The sequence below is a fragment of the Vombatus ursinus genome, unplaced genomic scaffold, assembly GCF_900497805.2.
Source record: "Vombatus ursinus unplaced genomic scaffold, bare-nosed wombat genome assembly UNPS02014816.1, whole genome shotgun sequence".
Lineage (NCBI taxonomy): Eukaryota > Metazoa > Chordata > Mammalia > Diprotodontia > Vombatidae > Vombatus > Vombatus ursinus.
In genome coordinates, this window is record NW_020954594.1 from 18096843 (window position 1) to 18112659 (window position 15817).

Below are 15817 nucleotides of genomic sequence, written 5' to 3' on the forward strand. Positions count from 1 at the left end.
TCTCCTTTTTTCTTCTCCCTTTCTAAGAGTCTATCTCTTCCACAGTCTAGTCTATCCTCCTAGTCATCTGGGCTTTAAATCTCAAAATCATCTACTTTTTCCTCTCCCTCAAAATTCAAGAAGTTGCCTCCCAAACTATATTTTCTCTTCCCCAATCTCACCCCCTCCAGGCTTCTTTTCCATTAATCACCTTTATGTGCCCCATACACTCCACCAAAAATATGACAGTTTGCTGTTTTCCAAAATCACCTTTTCCTTTATCACCTCTGTGTATTTTTTTTAATGCTACTCCTTTTGCCTACAACATGTCACCTTTTCTCTAAGGCTACCTGTTTAAATTTTATTTTTATGGCTCTGGTCAAATGCTACCTCCTCCATGAAGCCTTTGTCAATCACTTTGCTGAAAAGGTAATTTATATCACTTGTGTGCCTATAGTATTTTATATTTCTCTAATATATGTTATCTCTTTCCATGTTATATTATAGTTGTTTTATATGAATCTTACTGGCAGTTCTACATCATAAATACCTTGAGGGTAGGGAATATGTCTTTTTTCTGCCTTTCTCCCTTCACAATATTTAGTGCAATGCAATCATGTGTGTTCAAGAAATGTTTGTTGAACTGAATTGAATCCCCTGCCCATTTTTCCCCCTAAACTTCATCCACAAGTATTAATTTTCCCAAATAGATCTGTGATCTATTCAATTTGGGAATCCCCACCAAGGAGGTAACTCTTTAACTGTTCCTGACCTGTCAGTAATGTGCAACTCTTCTTCATGTTCTCCCAAAAGTTCACTATAAGGAGCACACCCAAATGTTAGAAACCTTCTTTACTTCTGATCTCGCAAAGATGTCATTGGAACACTCAGGCTGGCAACCTGTTGTCCCTTGCTCTTGCCATGTGACCAGGTCATACAGTTCTTTGATGACATCCTTTAATCCTATTCTTTTCCTGAGTTCCTTATTTATTATATAAGTTACAGCCTGCTCACGCTACCAAGAAGCTCTTTATTTCTTAAATATTCATTAAGTTTATGCTAAGCATCAGGTACTGTACTAGATCCCAGTTATGTAAAAGTGAAACAAACCCTGCCCCAGAGGAATTTACCTTTTTTGGACAGAGAGGGGGAGAAGAGAAGAAACAGAGAATACAAAAAGAAGTAAATATAAGACATATACAAAGTAAATACAAAGAAATTAGGGAAAGAGCAATAGCAATCTGGGGAAGGAGAGGCATCAGAATAGGCCTCTTGTAAGAGGTGCCTCTTGAGTGGAACCTTAAAGAAAGCTCAAGATTCAAACAGATTAAAATAAGCAGAGGTGTGTTCTAGAACGTCAGATAGGGAAAGCAACTAGATCAGTTTGACTGGCCATTACATTGCTATAGAGTGCAGAAAAGGATGGAATGCAAAGAAGCCTTATAAAGTTGGTTGGAACCAGATCATGAAGGTCCCTACATGCCAGACAGCAATTTGTGTCTTATTCTATTGGCAGTAGAGGGCCATTAAAGCTTTGGACAGTGACGTGGTTAGACCCATGTGTTATAAATATTAATTTGACAGATTTAAGCGGAAGAAATTTAAGGGCAGGAGACCAACTGGTAGGAGCCAGTGTCTTCAAGCTAACCTTGACTTCCCGAAGTGTTACCCTACTCAGGCCTGCCTTTCTTGTACAGAATTCCATATTTTGAGAATACTATGTCCTACCTAGCAAAGCATCCCTAGACTACATTCTATTCCTTCCTGGCCTTGCTAGGTAACAGCTAGCTAATCTCATTACCTGTGTGCTAAATTATTAACTGGTCTCAACTAAGAAACATTTTAATGGGGCCCTTCAAGAGGCATAAAACCTTAATCCCAAGGAATGGTTCAGTGGTTAAAATGTCATTCACATGTCAATTGTTAGAGAAGTTTATGGGGGGTTGTCAGTCCCCAGTACCCCTTAGATCCACATGAGCAATTGCCTAAATCACCTACTCTCAATGCCCTGCTTGTTTCTGTATACTGCAGAAGTAGTCCATCAGCCTTCATTTATACATTTCCGAAAAATGTCCCATTAAGAGATTTTTCTTCATGTATTATATATTTCCCAAAAAAGTGAGAGGAGTATGCAAAGAAAGTTCTAACGAGTGTAATGAATGGAAAATGTCGTAGGTCTTTGGAAATTGCAGACAACACATAAAGTAGTAATGGAAAACATTCAAACATCCTAGGTCAGAATGCTTCTAAATTAGCACTCTTTTTACCTTAATGCTTTCTAAAGCATTTTAGACTTTTTTTTCCCTTCTAATTAAAACATGTGGAGTTTAGATCTCTTAATTGTATGATCAAGAAACAGCAAACCAAATATTCAGGTTTGACTTAATGAATCCAATCTTAATTAGAGCTCAGTAATTTGTCTTAGAAATGTTAAAGGACTTTCCTCCCTTCCTATCACTGTCAATTCCTGTTAATTACCTACTTTGAAAGATGTAAAACTCTGTTGAATCTTTTAGAAGTTGAATCATTCCATCTTATTTCTACATAAAATAGGCATATGCAGGTTGACAAAAATGGCCTTTTTTAAAGTAATGCCAATTTTACTATGGAGATGAAAAAAAAATCAAATTAGTTTTGGGAGGTAAGGTACACAGCTCATTTGTTATTGACCAGAAATTGCTTTTTTCTCCAAATAAGAAAAATGTGCTACCAGCTGGAGAACTGATTACCCTGATTTGCATTTGGGTCGCCTTGGACAATGAGATTACTGGCTATTTTTACTCCAAGTGTTTACTAGTGACTCATTGACTGTTAGTGTAATTTCAATGCTAATTGTTGCTTCAGGTTTTCAACTGGCTCAGCAGTAAGACATTAATGATTATTCATACCTCAGGAAGGGCTGATAAGGGAATGAGATTACAATCTTGTACAATTTTAGCTAACAAATTAAAGTGTAAATTAAATTTTCTCTGAGAAAGAAAATGACATAATTGGGAAAGCCAACAGAATGAGGAACTTCATTCACTTTTAATTTTCTCTTTCCTCTCTTACAGATATTCAGAGTATCAGAGGGCTAGCTGTGGATTGGGTATCCCGAAATTTATACTGGATTAGCTCAGAATTTGATGAAACCCAAATTAATGTGGCACGATTAGATGGTTCTTTGAAAACCTCAATCATACATGGAATCGATAAACCACAATGCCTTGCGGCTCACCCAGTCAGGGGGTAAAGTATGATTGTTTCTAGATTTTCAGAAAACTCTGCCATAATTTCGTATCAAATATCATGCAACAATGCAGTAGGCCTTAAGTATAGGGCTTGGGGACTAACTAGCAATTTCGTCTCTGTAATCTAACAAGATAGATAGCAATAGAGATCACAGTTTTCTGACAACTTTATAAAAACAAATATACACTTGTAGCACGTTATTAACTTCTATTTCTAAAATTGGAAGGAAAGAAATATAGAGAAAATGTTGATAAAATTAAGATTTACAGTATGTTGCTTTATGATTACATTATTACATACATATATTATATACATACATGTATTATATATTATTTAGTTTCTAAAAACATAAATTGCAGCAAACCTGTCAACCTGCTTTACTTAGAGTTTCTTTACCCAAGAGTTTTAATAATAATAATAATGATAATAATAATAACAATGATAATAGTTACCTTTATATAGCACTTATATGTGCCATGTGCCCGGTACTGTGCTAAACACTTTACAATTATTATCTCTCTTGATCCTCCCAATAATCCTTGGAGGGAGGTGCTATTATCATCCCCATTTTACAACTGAGGCAAGCAGGGTTTAAGTGACTTGTCAAAGGTCATGGAGCTGCCAAACTTCTGAGATTGGGTTTGAATTTAGGTCTTTCTGACTCAGAGCCTGGTGCTCTATCCAGTGTACCACCCAGCTGCTCCCAAAGTCTCCATAACAATGAAATCACAAGACCAGATCCTGTCCTAAATAGTAGACAGAGGGACATACCAAAAGAGAGAAAGATAAACAGATCTCACCAGCCTTGTTCTCTTATTGGTTGTTTCAAGAGCACAAAACTATGAAAAGTAGTTTGTTAAGACTTGGAAGGCTTTATTTCCATTTTCATTCTTTCTTAGGAGTATTTATTTATTGTTGCCTTTCTTTTCCACACAACTCTCTTGATGGCCCATCATGGCTTCATAAACAGAAAAGGGGAGAATGAGAATGAATGCCCCATAACTAATTTGGGTTGCAGGATAATGCAGCAACCATTATTATAAGACAAGCCTAAATTAGGATTAGTCCAACCCTTTAGGTTCAAGGTCTTAAAATGCAGTAGGCATTCATGAACCATAAAATTCAATTCCAAACTACTTTAATAATTAGGAGCTAAAAGAACACACTTAAAAAGATGTAACATTATAATAAAACAATCTGGCTCTTCCTGTAGCAGCACCACAGCAAAAAGCTAGGAAAACATTTCTATGAATGTAACATGAAGCAAAGTGGAACTTGAAATCACAATTCTTCCAGTGCTGAGCTATTTGTACCTTAGGCAGCAAGGAAACAAAATAATCCCCTTACCCCCTTAAAGACCAGCCTAGCCCTAGCCCTAGTACATATGTGTGTATGTACACACACACACATGTATATATGTGTGTATGTATACTATACATACATATATGTATACACATATATATATGTGTGTGTGTATGTATAGTTTCATCTTTTATTCCAAGTACCTTAAATGAAATAGGTGCTTCTACCGCACATGTCAATAGTTTCTTGGATTATTAACATCACATTTGAGAAATTCTAATTCTTTCTCCTGGGGCAAAACGAGTTGCTGAAAAAGGTGAGGATAGCAGCTAGGCAGTCATCCACCTTGTACAAGAGAATGTGAAGAAGCAGGATTGGTTGAGAGTAGAACTGCAGAGGCTTCAAGAAGTCTTGGGGCACTACTCCTTTACTCCCCTTGTCTGGAACAAACCTCCAAACACCTGTGCCAGTTTTGGCTTAGATGTAGACCAGATATGGAAGTTTATTTTTTTTTAATTAAAGAAAAAACATTTTCCGTGTTGGATGGTCTCAATAAACCCACATAAAAGCCAAACTGCCCTTCCTCATCCCTAATTGATGAAGGCTTGAATGCCCTGTATCTTTCTGAGTTTATTATATTCCTTAATGGTTTTTTTCTCTATATTCACCACTACAGATAGGTCTAGCAGGCCTCATATTTGATTAATTCCTTTTTCTTTTTAAGGAAACTTTACTGGACTGATGGAAACACTATAAATATGGCAAATATGGATGGCAGTAATAGCAAAATTCTCTTTCAGAATCAAAAAGATCCAGTTGGTAAGTATGTGTGATGTTGACCAAAGATTTTTGGGGAATAAGCACACATTCAAGACTTATGAAATATCTGAAGCCTTAAAGAAAGAAAATACTATATATTTAATCTCCAAATTAAGTATAAATTTAACAAAAAAAAAAACAACAACGACAACTCAATGAGCCCATCATTGTGGTTGTGGGAAATTATTCTCTTTCTAGGCTCACATGATCTCTGTTTAGTGTAGACATTTTAGTCCTTTGAATAATAGACCCTTCACAATGGTACTAAAATGATGTGAGTTAATGCAATATACTCCTTTCTTGTTGAATCAGTTCTGATATACTGATGCAATTAACTATTATTCTGTCAGTACCGGATCCTGTGATTTTAATGATGAAGTTCTTGATCTCTAGATAAAGGCATTGACTGGTTGATTGACAGTAAAGTATATTTGTTTGAAATACATTTTAATTTTTTGTACTTGCCAGTCTACTGAATTCATTACTGATCCTTGAAACAATCCCTTAAAACAATCCACATTCAGCTTGCATTAAACCACAAAAGAACACTAGAATTCGCTATCAACAATCTCTTGCTTCTAGCTACTTTTCAAATTCTGTACATATATCATAAACTCCTAGGTTGACTTCAAGTTCCTCGATTGACTTCATATTCTAAGGAAGTATGCTAGCTAACCATAGGCTAAATTGATTGTGGTATGCCCTCTATAAAAACAGGCTCTTTGAAATGACAGGGAAATAACTAATCAAAGGCATAGAGCAAAACATTTTTAACCTTTGCCCTGTCCTTGACCCCTTTGATTATCTGGTAAAGCCAAGAGACTCCTCAGAATCATATTTAAATGCTTTATTTTTTATTTAAATGTATTTCTTTTTAATTAATTAATTAATTTTTAGTTTTCAACATTCACTTCCATAAGCTTTTGAGCTATAAATTTTCTCCCCTTCCTTCCCCTCTCCCCTCCCCAAGATGGCATGCAATCTGATATAGGCTTTACATATACTAAATGTATTTATTTTAAGCGTTTTAAAATAAAATACATATGGGGCAGCTAGGTGGCGCAGTGGATAGAGCAGTGACCTTGGAATCAAGAGGACCTGAGTTCAAATGTGACCTCAGACACTTGACACTTAGTAGCTGTGTGACCCTGGGCAAGTCAGTTAACCCCGATTGCCTCACCAAAAAATAAATAAATAAATAAATAAATACATGAATGAATGAATGAATGAATGAATGAATAAATAAATAAATGACTGAATGAATGAATAAATAAATGGATGAATGAATAAATAAAATAAAATAAAATACATAGTGGCACAGGGGATAGAGCACTGGCCCTGAAGTTGGAATGGACCTGAGTTCAAATTCAGCTTCAGGCCAAACACTTGACACTTACTAACTGTGTGACCCTGGGCAAGTCACTTAACCCCAATTGCCTAAAAATAAAAATAAAATGCATAAGATTACAAAGGAAACCAATTATATTAAAATAGTTATCAAGATATATGTATATATATATTATATATATATATATATTTTAAAGAACCCTTGGCGTAGAGAAACAGGGAAAGAGAGATTTATAGTTTCTTTCTGGATAAGAGAAGTATAACTGGTACCTTAAGAGGAAGAAAAATTTTTTCTTAAACTAACCAATTGTTTCAACTCTTAGTTTCACTTTATTCATGAAATCATGGAATCATTTCTCTTGAACATTATTGCTGATGCATAGCCACAAATATTCCGATTTCAAGTTAAAAAGAGAGAGAAATCTCTATATGCTATCATATTTTATTACTAACTTTGGTTGTTGTAACTGACTTTTTATATTTAGTTGATTTTTTCAGAGAGTAAGAATTACTACATAGTTCATTGTCATCTTAAACACTTTGTCCAAAAAAAAAGAATATACCTGATTTATAATGCCATGTTGACCATTCAGGTTATAGAAGAAGTAGGACAAAACATGATAGAAATTATTAATTTGGCTTCATAATGAAAGCATTCTACTTTTGAATCTGTAAAAATCAATGTATTTTGCTAGCTTTTCAGCAATTTTTAAGTTTCAGGAATATGGAAGAAGTTTATTTCCTTGTGAAGTAGCTTTGTTTTTATTAGAGAGAATTCAATAAAGGTGTTACATCATGGAGACTTGGAATAAATCAGTCTTTTCATGTAATCCATGGAATAAACTTCATATAAAAAGTAATACAGTTAACAACTCTTTTCTTCATGCTGTTTGGTCTTGGATCCAGCATGCAATTGAAATTCATTGTAGAGTTGAAAATTAAAAAACAGATTGAAATGCTAACATTTCAGTGTGGTAGAAGGTTGGAAAAAAAAAAGGAACAAGAGAATAAATATGCAAGATTATGACCACATAAAACAGACCTAATGGGGAACAAAGCAATCCCATCTGTGCTTATCTAGAGTTGTATAGAATATTTTATCCTGAAAGGTGAATATGTTAGTGACATTACAAGCAAATGAAGTCCAAACTATGTAATTTGGTAACCTAGAGATTAGACCTAAATTTTAATTTATATGTTCTTTCCTGTAATTGGAATAACCTTACCCTTAGTAATTTTAAATTCTAATTTCAGTGTTGAAATAAATGGGAAAAAGACTTTATTTATAGAATGTATTTTACAGCAACTAAATTAGTATTCATACTACTGGTCTACAGAGCTACTGATGTTATCATCAAAATAATTTTCTTTATTATTAAATATTTTTCATAAATTATTTTCTACAATGACCAAATTGTCCAAAGAATTTTAACACACACACATACACACATATACACACAAAACCCCATTTCTCACACATAGTAGCTGTATGTCCATGCTGTTGTTTTACCTCAGCAGGATCCTTAAAGGGGGAAGGGGAGGAACAGATTCCAAGAAAGAATAATAGAGGGAATAGATATTACCAATAAAAAAGATAATTTCCCTCCTTTATTAGGTAGTTTATTATAACACACAATATTTGTCTTCACCCCAGTCTTCATACTTGGAGACAATATACAGAGAGTTCATACTTTACATAAGTGGACTGATCCATAGACCTCTATGTACTGTGCATTTGCCCTAGGAGTGGAAAAGAGTAGGAGGCGGGAAGGGGGCCTTGCACCCATGCAGGAAAGGATGGGCACATGTCTCATGCTTGGGGTGGGGACAGAGAAGTGAGAGCAGGAGGAGGAACAAGCAGAACCATAGCCAGCCACATGGCAGCCTGGCCAGAGCCAAGAAGAACAGGGGAAGGTGGAGCAGACACTTGGGGGCCAGACATGAACACAGGCAGGAGAGAATGGACAGCATGTGGGGCTGGAGACAGATGTGTATTATCTGAGTGGACAGATAGAAGACAGACACCCAGGGTAGACACTTTGGTGGTGGACAGAGTGGGGCTCCCTGCCCCTCTCCATGTAGGAGATCTCAAGCCAAGCCACCAACACTGCCAAGATGGTTGCTAGTCCCTTCTGCTTTCTCTTGTTTGATTGGTTGTTTGGTTTGATTTGGTGTCAGGGTGGTGGAAGGCTGTGGAGTGTGGAGCTGAGGAGCAGGAGCAGAGAGAAGGCACAGCACTGTACAGTGAAGTTAATAGGAGAGGTTTTTTGGGGGAGGGTAATGCAGATTTCTTTCAGAATTCTTTATGTAAAGTCAAATTTTTATAATGCAAATTAATGTAAAGCAAGAACTCTCTATACAAGTTGAGGTTACCTCAAATGCCCTGTTCTCCAATTTTTCAACCTACTGAACCCCACTATCAACAATTTCACTTTACCTCAGCCACCTAAAAGGATATATTAGATATTATCATCACTCATAATGGTGACAGCTACTTGATTTTAAACTGACATTTCCTTTTCTAAAAATAAATTCTTGCCCTGGTATCTTTCTGACTTACTTTTCTTAGACCTATTCTTTGTACTTATTGCATCCTTCAGTCCCCTTAACCCTCAATAGACTTCTCTTCCAGCTATAGATTATTCTTGAACTCATTCTTCAATGATTAGTATACTCTCACCTCTTCATACTTCCCTTTCTGAGTCATTCTGAACCCCCAGCTATCATTTTAAAAGAAACCCTATTCACCATTTCCCCATTCACTTCTCATTTATTACCTTCAACCACAACCTTACCCCTCACAATGTTTCACTCTATATTTATCCACCTCTTCCACTACTCTCTGGAACATCTGCTCCATAATTAACAAACTTGATTTTAGCTTCAACTTTTCCTTTCTCAACCTTTCTATCTTTTGACACTCACTGAGACTTGACTTTCTCCTAATAACACAGCCTTCCCATCCAAACATTTCTAGTATTTATTGGTCTTTCACTCATAACCAACCCTCAACTTGCTGGTCATGGTGGAGGAGTCTAAATACTCCTTGTTCCTCATTGCTACTTCCTGACTTGCCCTACCACCATCACTTAGTAACCTCTTCTCCTTTAAGATTCATTCAATCCTTATTTATCACCTAGTCATTCAATCCAATTATCCATTCCATCCAATCCAATCCAATCCATTCCATCATTATATACTAAATCCCAGAGCATTTTACTTCATTTCTCAATGAATTTAATGGATAGCCCAAAGTCATTCTTTCCACCCCAACCCCTGCCCTCATGCTTAGAGATTTCAACATATGTACTGATACTGTGTGTAACACTCTGAGTCTCTCAATTTGCTCATTTTCTCATGATCTTCTAGTCCAGTAGATCTCAGTTACACACAGAGATAGCTATACCCTAGATCTTACCATCTCTACAAGTGTTCCACTTCCATGTTAATGAGCTCTGAAATTCCTTTATATAATGATAACCTTTTATCTTTCTATCTTTCCCTCTGCCTTACCACTCCTAAATCTGTTTTTAATCTTTACCATGACCTCTAATCCCTTACCCTTCAGTTGTTTTTTGTTTGTTTTTATAGGCATCATCCCTATACTAGCTACATTCTCATCCCTTACTTATTTTTGCCTTTTTGATGAACCAGTTCAACTCCACACTTAATTCCCTCCATCCACACTTGTGTGTCTTGCTCTCTTATCCTATTACTAATCAGGTCTTGACAAGCCCCTACCTTGTATTATTCCCATCATCAACTGTCTTTACTCATATGTAAGTGTTACTGAACAAAGTTGGAAAAAAGTCACAAAACAGAGCATGAGACAAGTTTCTCAGCAGAAAGGGTAGGAGGAGGAATTGCTACGAGAAGTTTAAGGAGGGATAGAGTAGTTTAGAATAGCCTCTCTATTGAGTAGGATAGAAAATTGATTACGGAGTTGTATAAACACTGCTTTGATGCAGTGAAGGCCCAAAGGCACTATGGAGCATCAATTTGTTGCCAAGCCAGTCAGCATGGTTACATGATTCAGCCCCTCATTAACTCTTAGCTAGATACTTTAATAGCCATATATAATAACTGCCACTGTAAAAACCGACACGGTCTCCTCAAACTTGTTTTCAGCATTCTATAATCTGACTTCCACATAGCTGCCAGAATACTTTCCTTCAGGCACAGAAGTCTAATTGCATTGCCTTCCTGCTCAGAAACCTTCAGTGGCTATACAGTACCTACAAGGCAAAAGGTTTCTTAGCCTGGCATTTGAGACTCTTCACATTTACAACTACAACTGAGGTACCAATAAAACTAGACTACTAGCTTTCCCCACCTTTATGTATCTTTGGAAGCCATTTCTATTATTTGGAATTCACTCCATACCCCTTTCTGTTTCTCAATATCCTGTTCTTCAAGTCTCAGCTAAAGTTACACCTTCTTCATCCAATGCACTTCCCAGTAGGCCAGGAGACAGGAAGAATTGATACCAGTGGGGGCACACTGCCTTTCCCCAATGCATACTTCCCTGACCCTGAGGCATTAGAGAACCCATTTGGGATGTCTATGTGGCAAGATTTGCCATCACCAATGGCACCCTCCCCCCATAGCCCAGGCTGCTTCACTTCTCATAGGCCACAAATGAAATGAGAGTCAGTGACTCTATTCCTTCCAGTGAGTTGAAGGGTCAGACTTTGTTTCTCCAGACTTTATGATTTGCCCTGCTTCTGTATCTTGAAGTCTCTTGGCATTGTCATTTGTCCTATTTATATATGCTAAGAATCTCTAGATGTTGCCATCTATCCCACCATTGTACCCTTAGGAATTAATGGCCTTTCCATCTGCTTTGCAGCTGACCTTTCTGTTATGTGTTGTGTCTCCCAATGACAGTATAGGATACTTAAGAGGAGGAAATATGTCAACCTTTCTATTTCTATCTGCAGCATTTACACAGTGTTTCGCACACAGTAAATACCTAATAAATGCTTTTTTATTAATTTTGTTTCATTTCATTTAAAATAGCTATATTCTTCATATGACTTATGTTCAAGATCTGAGACCCGCTCTCCCAACTTGTAGTCAGACTAGCAAGTTGGGTCCACAGATTATAACTAGCTATTGCTCCCCTGAGGGATCTAGGGATTCCTGAGAGTTGAATTTTTTATCCTATTACTATAAGCTTTCATCTATTGTGTTCTCCCAATATTAATCAAGAGGTGAACATCTCACCAATACCAATTAACCATTTAACATCAATTAGAGTTTTAATAAAATAATATTTAATAAGAAAGTATAGCAAGGACCAAAATAGAAGACATGTCCCCTTGAAGCAGGTTGCAATCTTCTAAATACACATTTGTGTAGTCCCTGGGGAAATATATCCACACAATAGTTACTGTAAAATATTCTAACCCCTTCAACCTAGGGGGATGGTATTTTCTCCCTCAGGGAGTCCATTTATTCCTTCAAAAAGTCTTCACCAAATTTGCCATGAGCATGCATAACTAACGGATGAATCACTCTCTTGCTTTTAGAAAGCATCTTAGCTGCCAGCTTGATTGATTGATTCACTATTAGATTGGGTCAAGTAAGTCACTCCTCGGACCTGGCTCTTCATCAGACTCTCTACTGCTGCTACAGGTTTTGATTGCTGAAGGGAACTTCTATGACTCTGTCCACCTATTAAAGCTCACAGTCACAACCTAGTCCAGGAGTGGGGCACCTGTGGCCTCAAGGCCACATGTTGCCCTCTATGTCCTTAAGTGTGGCCCTTTGACTGAATCTAAACTTAATAAAAGAATGTGTTCTGTAAACTTGGACTTAGTCAAAAGCTGCACCCAAGGACCTAAAAAGCCACATGTGACCTCAAGGCTGCAGGTTCCCTACCCCTGGACTAGTCTAATTAGTATCTCATAATATTCACCTAAAGTCAGGAAAGAATAAACATAAAGAGACACAAGCAAAATTGGCATCATACATTCAATAAACTTCAGCAGCATCCTGTTACCTCCAGGATCAAATATAAAATACTCTGACTTTTAAAGCTTTTCATAACTAGGCTTCTTCCTACCTTTCTTGTCTTACACCTTACTTCCACCGACCTCCTTGCTATTACCTGAACATGACTCTCAAAGTCTTGACTTGAGGGTTTCATGGGCTGTACCTCATGCCTGGAGCTCTCGCCTTCCTTATCTCTGCCTGCCAGCTTCTCTAGATCACTTCAACTTTCAGCTAAAGTCCCACCTTCTGCAAGAACTCTTTCCTAGTCTCCTTTAATCTTAGTGCCTTCCTTGTAAGACTCCCTCCAATGTGCATAAATATGTGTATATGTGTGTGTGTATGTATGAGGGGAGAGAGAGAGAGAGAGAGAGAGAGAGAGAGAGAGAGAGAGAGAGAGAGAGATGGAAGGAGGGAGGGAGGGTGAGAGAGAGAGACAAAAAGAGAGAAAGTACATAGACGTTTGCACATTGTCTTCCCCATCAGAATGTGAGCTCCTTGAGAGCAGGGACATAGTAGGTACTCCTGGGGTTCTGGAAAAAACTCTCATTTACTTAAGCAAACTACACCAGCAACTAAGTTATTGTTTTTTAAGTACTTTTATATAGTACCTTGAGGTTTGCAAAGGCTATATTCATATACAATCTTGTCTGAATTGAAAGTTGAAATTTGACTTCAGTCTTATGTGGGTTACTTACCAGATTGAATGGCCTCAGGATTTTTTTTTTCACAAATCCCATTTAAACAGTAATACTACTTTTTTGGTAGATCCTTTTCCTTATCAAAATGAGTATTTGAAATACTGTAGTGACATACAACTTAAGTCTAATGAAGGTGAAAAAAAGACTTATTTCCAAATTAGCTACACATTTTCCCTTGCTGCTATTTTCTTTTCTTTTCTTTTTTCTTTGATATTTTGGTGATATTATTAGCACATCTAGCAGAAGTTAGTCAGGAAATGGCAAAACTGGAGTTAGTGACCTTTTTTATTTTCTTAATAATAATAACATTTACATAGTCTAGTACTTTAAAATTTGCAAAGCATTTTACAAATATCTCTTTGTAAATATCTCAAAAAAAGAAAAACCCTGGAAGATAGTTACTTTTAAAATGCACACATACATACATATGATGCATATATGTATACACACACACACACACACACACATATATATACATGGCTGAATTTTAATTCAGGTTTCCCTGAGCCCAGATCTAGTGCTCTATCCATTGGTCCTCCTAGCTGCTGCTCCTTTTTTTGATAGGTTATCTAAAATGTTAGCAAAATTCATGGAATTTAGAACTGGAGGGAACTTTAAAGATTATTTAGACTTCCCTCCTTATTTTACAATTGCAGAGACTGAGGCCAAGGGGATGGATTTGACTTGGCCATGAATCATGCAGCTAGTTCATGGCAGAGCCAAGATTCAAGGCCAAACCTTCTGATTTTCAATCTAGCACATCCATCCTCGATTATAGTGATTATATAAAAATAGTCTATGAAGCATAAACCTGTGTAAAGGGTGAAGAGCAGTATGCTGGTGTGGAAAGACATGACAGGTTTTCCAGAAAATCTGTCCCCAGAATATTCAGGGTAAGTGACCCTAGGAAAAGGACAACTTCACAATAGAAAGCTGGTGGTAGCAGCAGGGAGAATATGTAATGTGTGGTAGAAGGATTAGGTGGGAAGACCTGAAGGCAAGGTATGAGACTTATGCCTTCAGAGGAGAAGTGTACTTTTCCCCCGGGGAAGAATATGCAGAGATTTGTTCATATGGTTAGATATAGGCATAAAAACTTTTGTCCATTAAAGGAAAAATTTGTAAACCAAGTCTCCCTACAGTGAGGAATGGGTATAAGATAATTATAGGATAGATCTAGAACTAGAAAGGACTTTAGAATTCATCTAGTTTGCTCCCTATATTTCATAGAGAGAAAACTGAGGTCAAGTAAGGTCAAACAACTTCACTGAAAATCGCAGATAATAAATGGCAGACCTAGTATTTGAACTCATGTTCCATGATCTCAAGGTTAGTGCTGTGATCATGATAAAAATCTGCGATGAAGAAAAACTGATGCAGAAAGTTATGAGCATGATGAATTTATTAATTAATTTATTTTTAAATAGTATTCTATTTTTCCCAATTAAACATCAAGACAATTTTAGCATTCATTTTTTCTCTTTTTAATTTTTTTCATTTTAAATATATTTTATTTTCCCCCCAATTACATGCTAAAACAATTAATTTTTTTTTAAGTGTTGAGTTCCAAATTCTATACCTCCCTTCCCAGCCCTTCCCTGAGATGGTAAGCAATCAGATATAGTTTATACATGTGCAATCATGTGAAACATTTGCATATTGGTCCTTTTGTATGAGAAGACACGAATAAAAGAAAAAGAATGAAAGAAAGTGAAAAATAGCATGCTTCAGTTTGTGTTCAAACAATATCAGTTCTTTCTCTGGAGGCAGATAGTATGCTTCACCACTAGTCCTTTGGGATTTTTTTGGATCATTTTATTGCTGAGAATAGCTAAGTCATTCATAGTTCTTCACTGAACTTCACTGAACAGCATTGCTGTTACTGTGTATAACATTCTCCTGGTTCTGGTCACTTCAGTTTGCATCAGTTCATGTAAGTTTTTCCAGGTTTTTCTGAAATCATTTGGCTTGTCATTTTTTATAACACAATAATATTCCATTACAATCATATACCACAGCTTGTTCAGCCATTCCCCAATTGATGGGCATCCCTTTGATTTCTAATTCTTAGCCACCACAAAAAAAGAACTGCTAGAAATATTTTTGTACAAATAGATCCTTTCTCTGCCCCCCCTTTATTTATTTATCTATCTATTTATTTATTTATTTATTTTTAGTTTTCAACATTCATTTCTACAAGATTTTGAGTTCTAAATTTTCTCCCTGTCTCTCCCCCCACCATGGAATGCATTCTGATTACCCCTTCCCCAATCTGCCCTCCCTTCTATCACCCCCACCCCTTCTCTTATATCTTTCTCCTTCTATTCTCCTATAGGGTAAGATGTTGCTATGAATTTTATTTCCCAGTTATATGTAAAAACAATTTTTAACATTCATTTTTAAAACATTGAGTTCCAAATTCTCTCCCTTCCTCCCTCCCCACC

The 15817-nt window shown here is 36.6% G+C and overlaps 1 protein-coding gene across 1 annotated transcript in view; it reads left to right on the forward strand.

Annotated features, from left to right (window-relative positions):
* Window positions 1-15817, forward strand: part of LRP1B (LDL receptor related protein 1B) — a 2189733-nt gene that overhangs the window by 1451980 nt on the left and 721936 nt on the right. The window contains exons 30-31 of the mRNA XM_027835590.1: window positions 3033-3207; window positions 5237-5331. Of these exons, the coding sequence (XP_027691391.1) occupies window positions 3033-3207; window positions 5237-5331 (270 nt within the window). The remainder of the gene's footprint in view (window positions 1-3032; window positions 3208-5236; window positions 5332-15817) is intronic.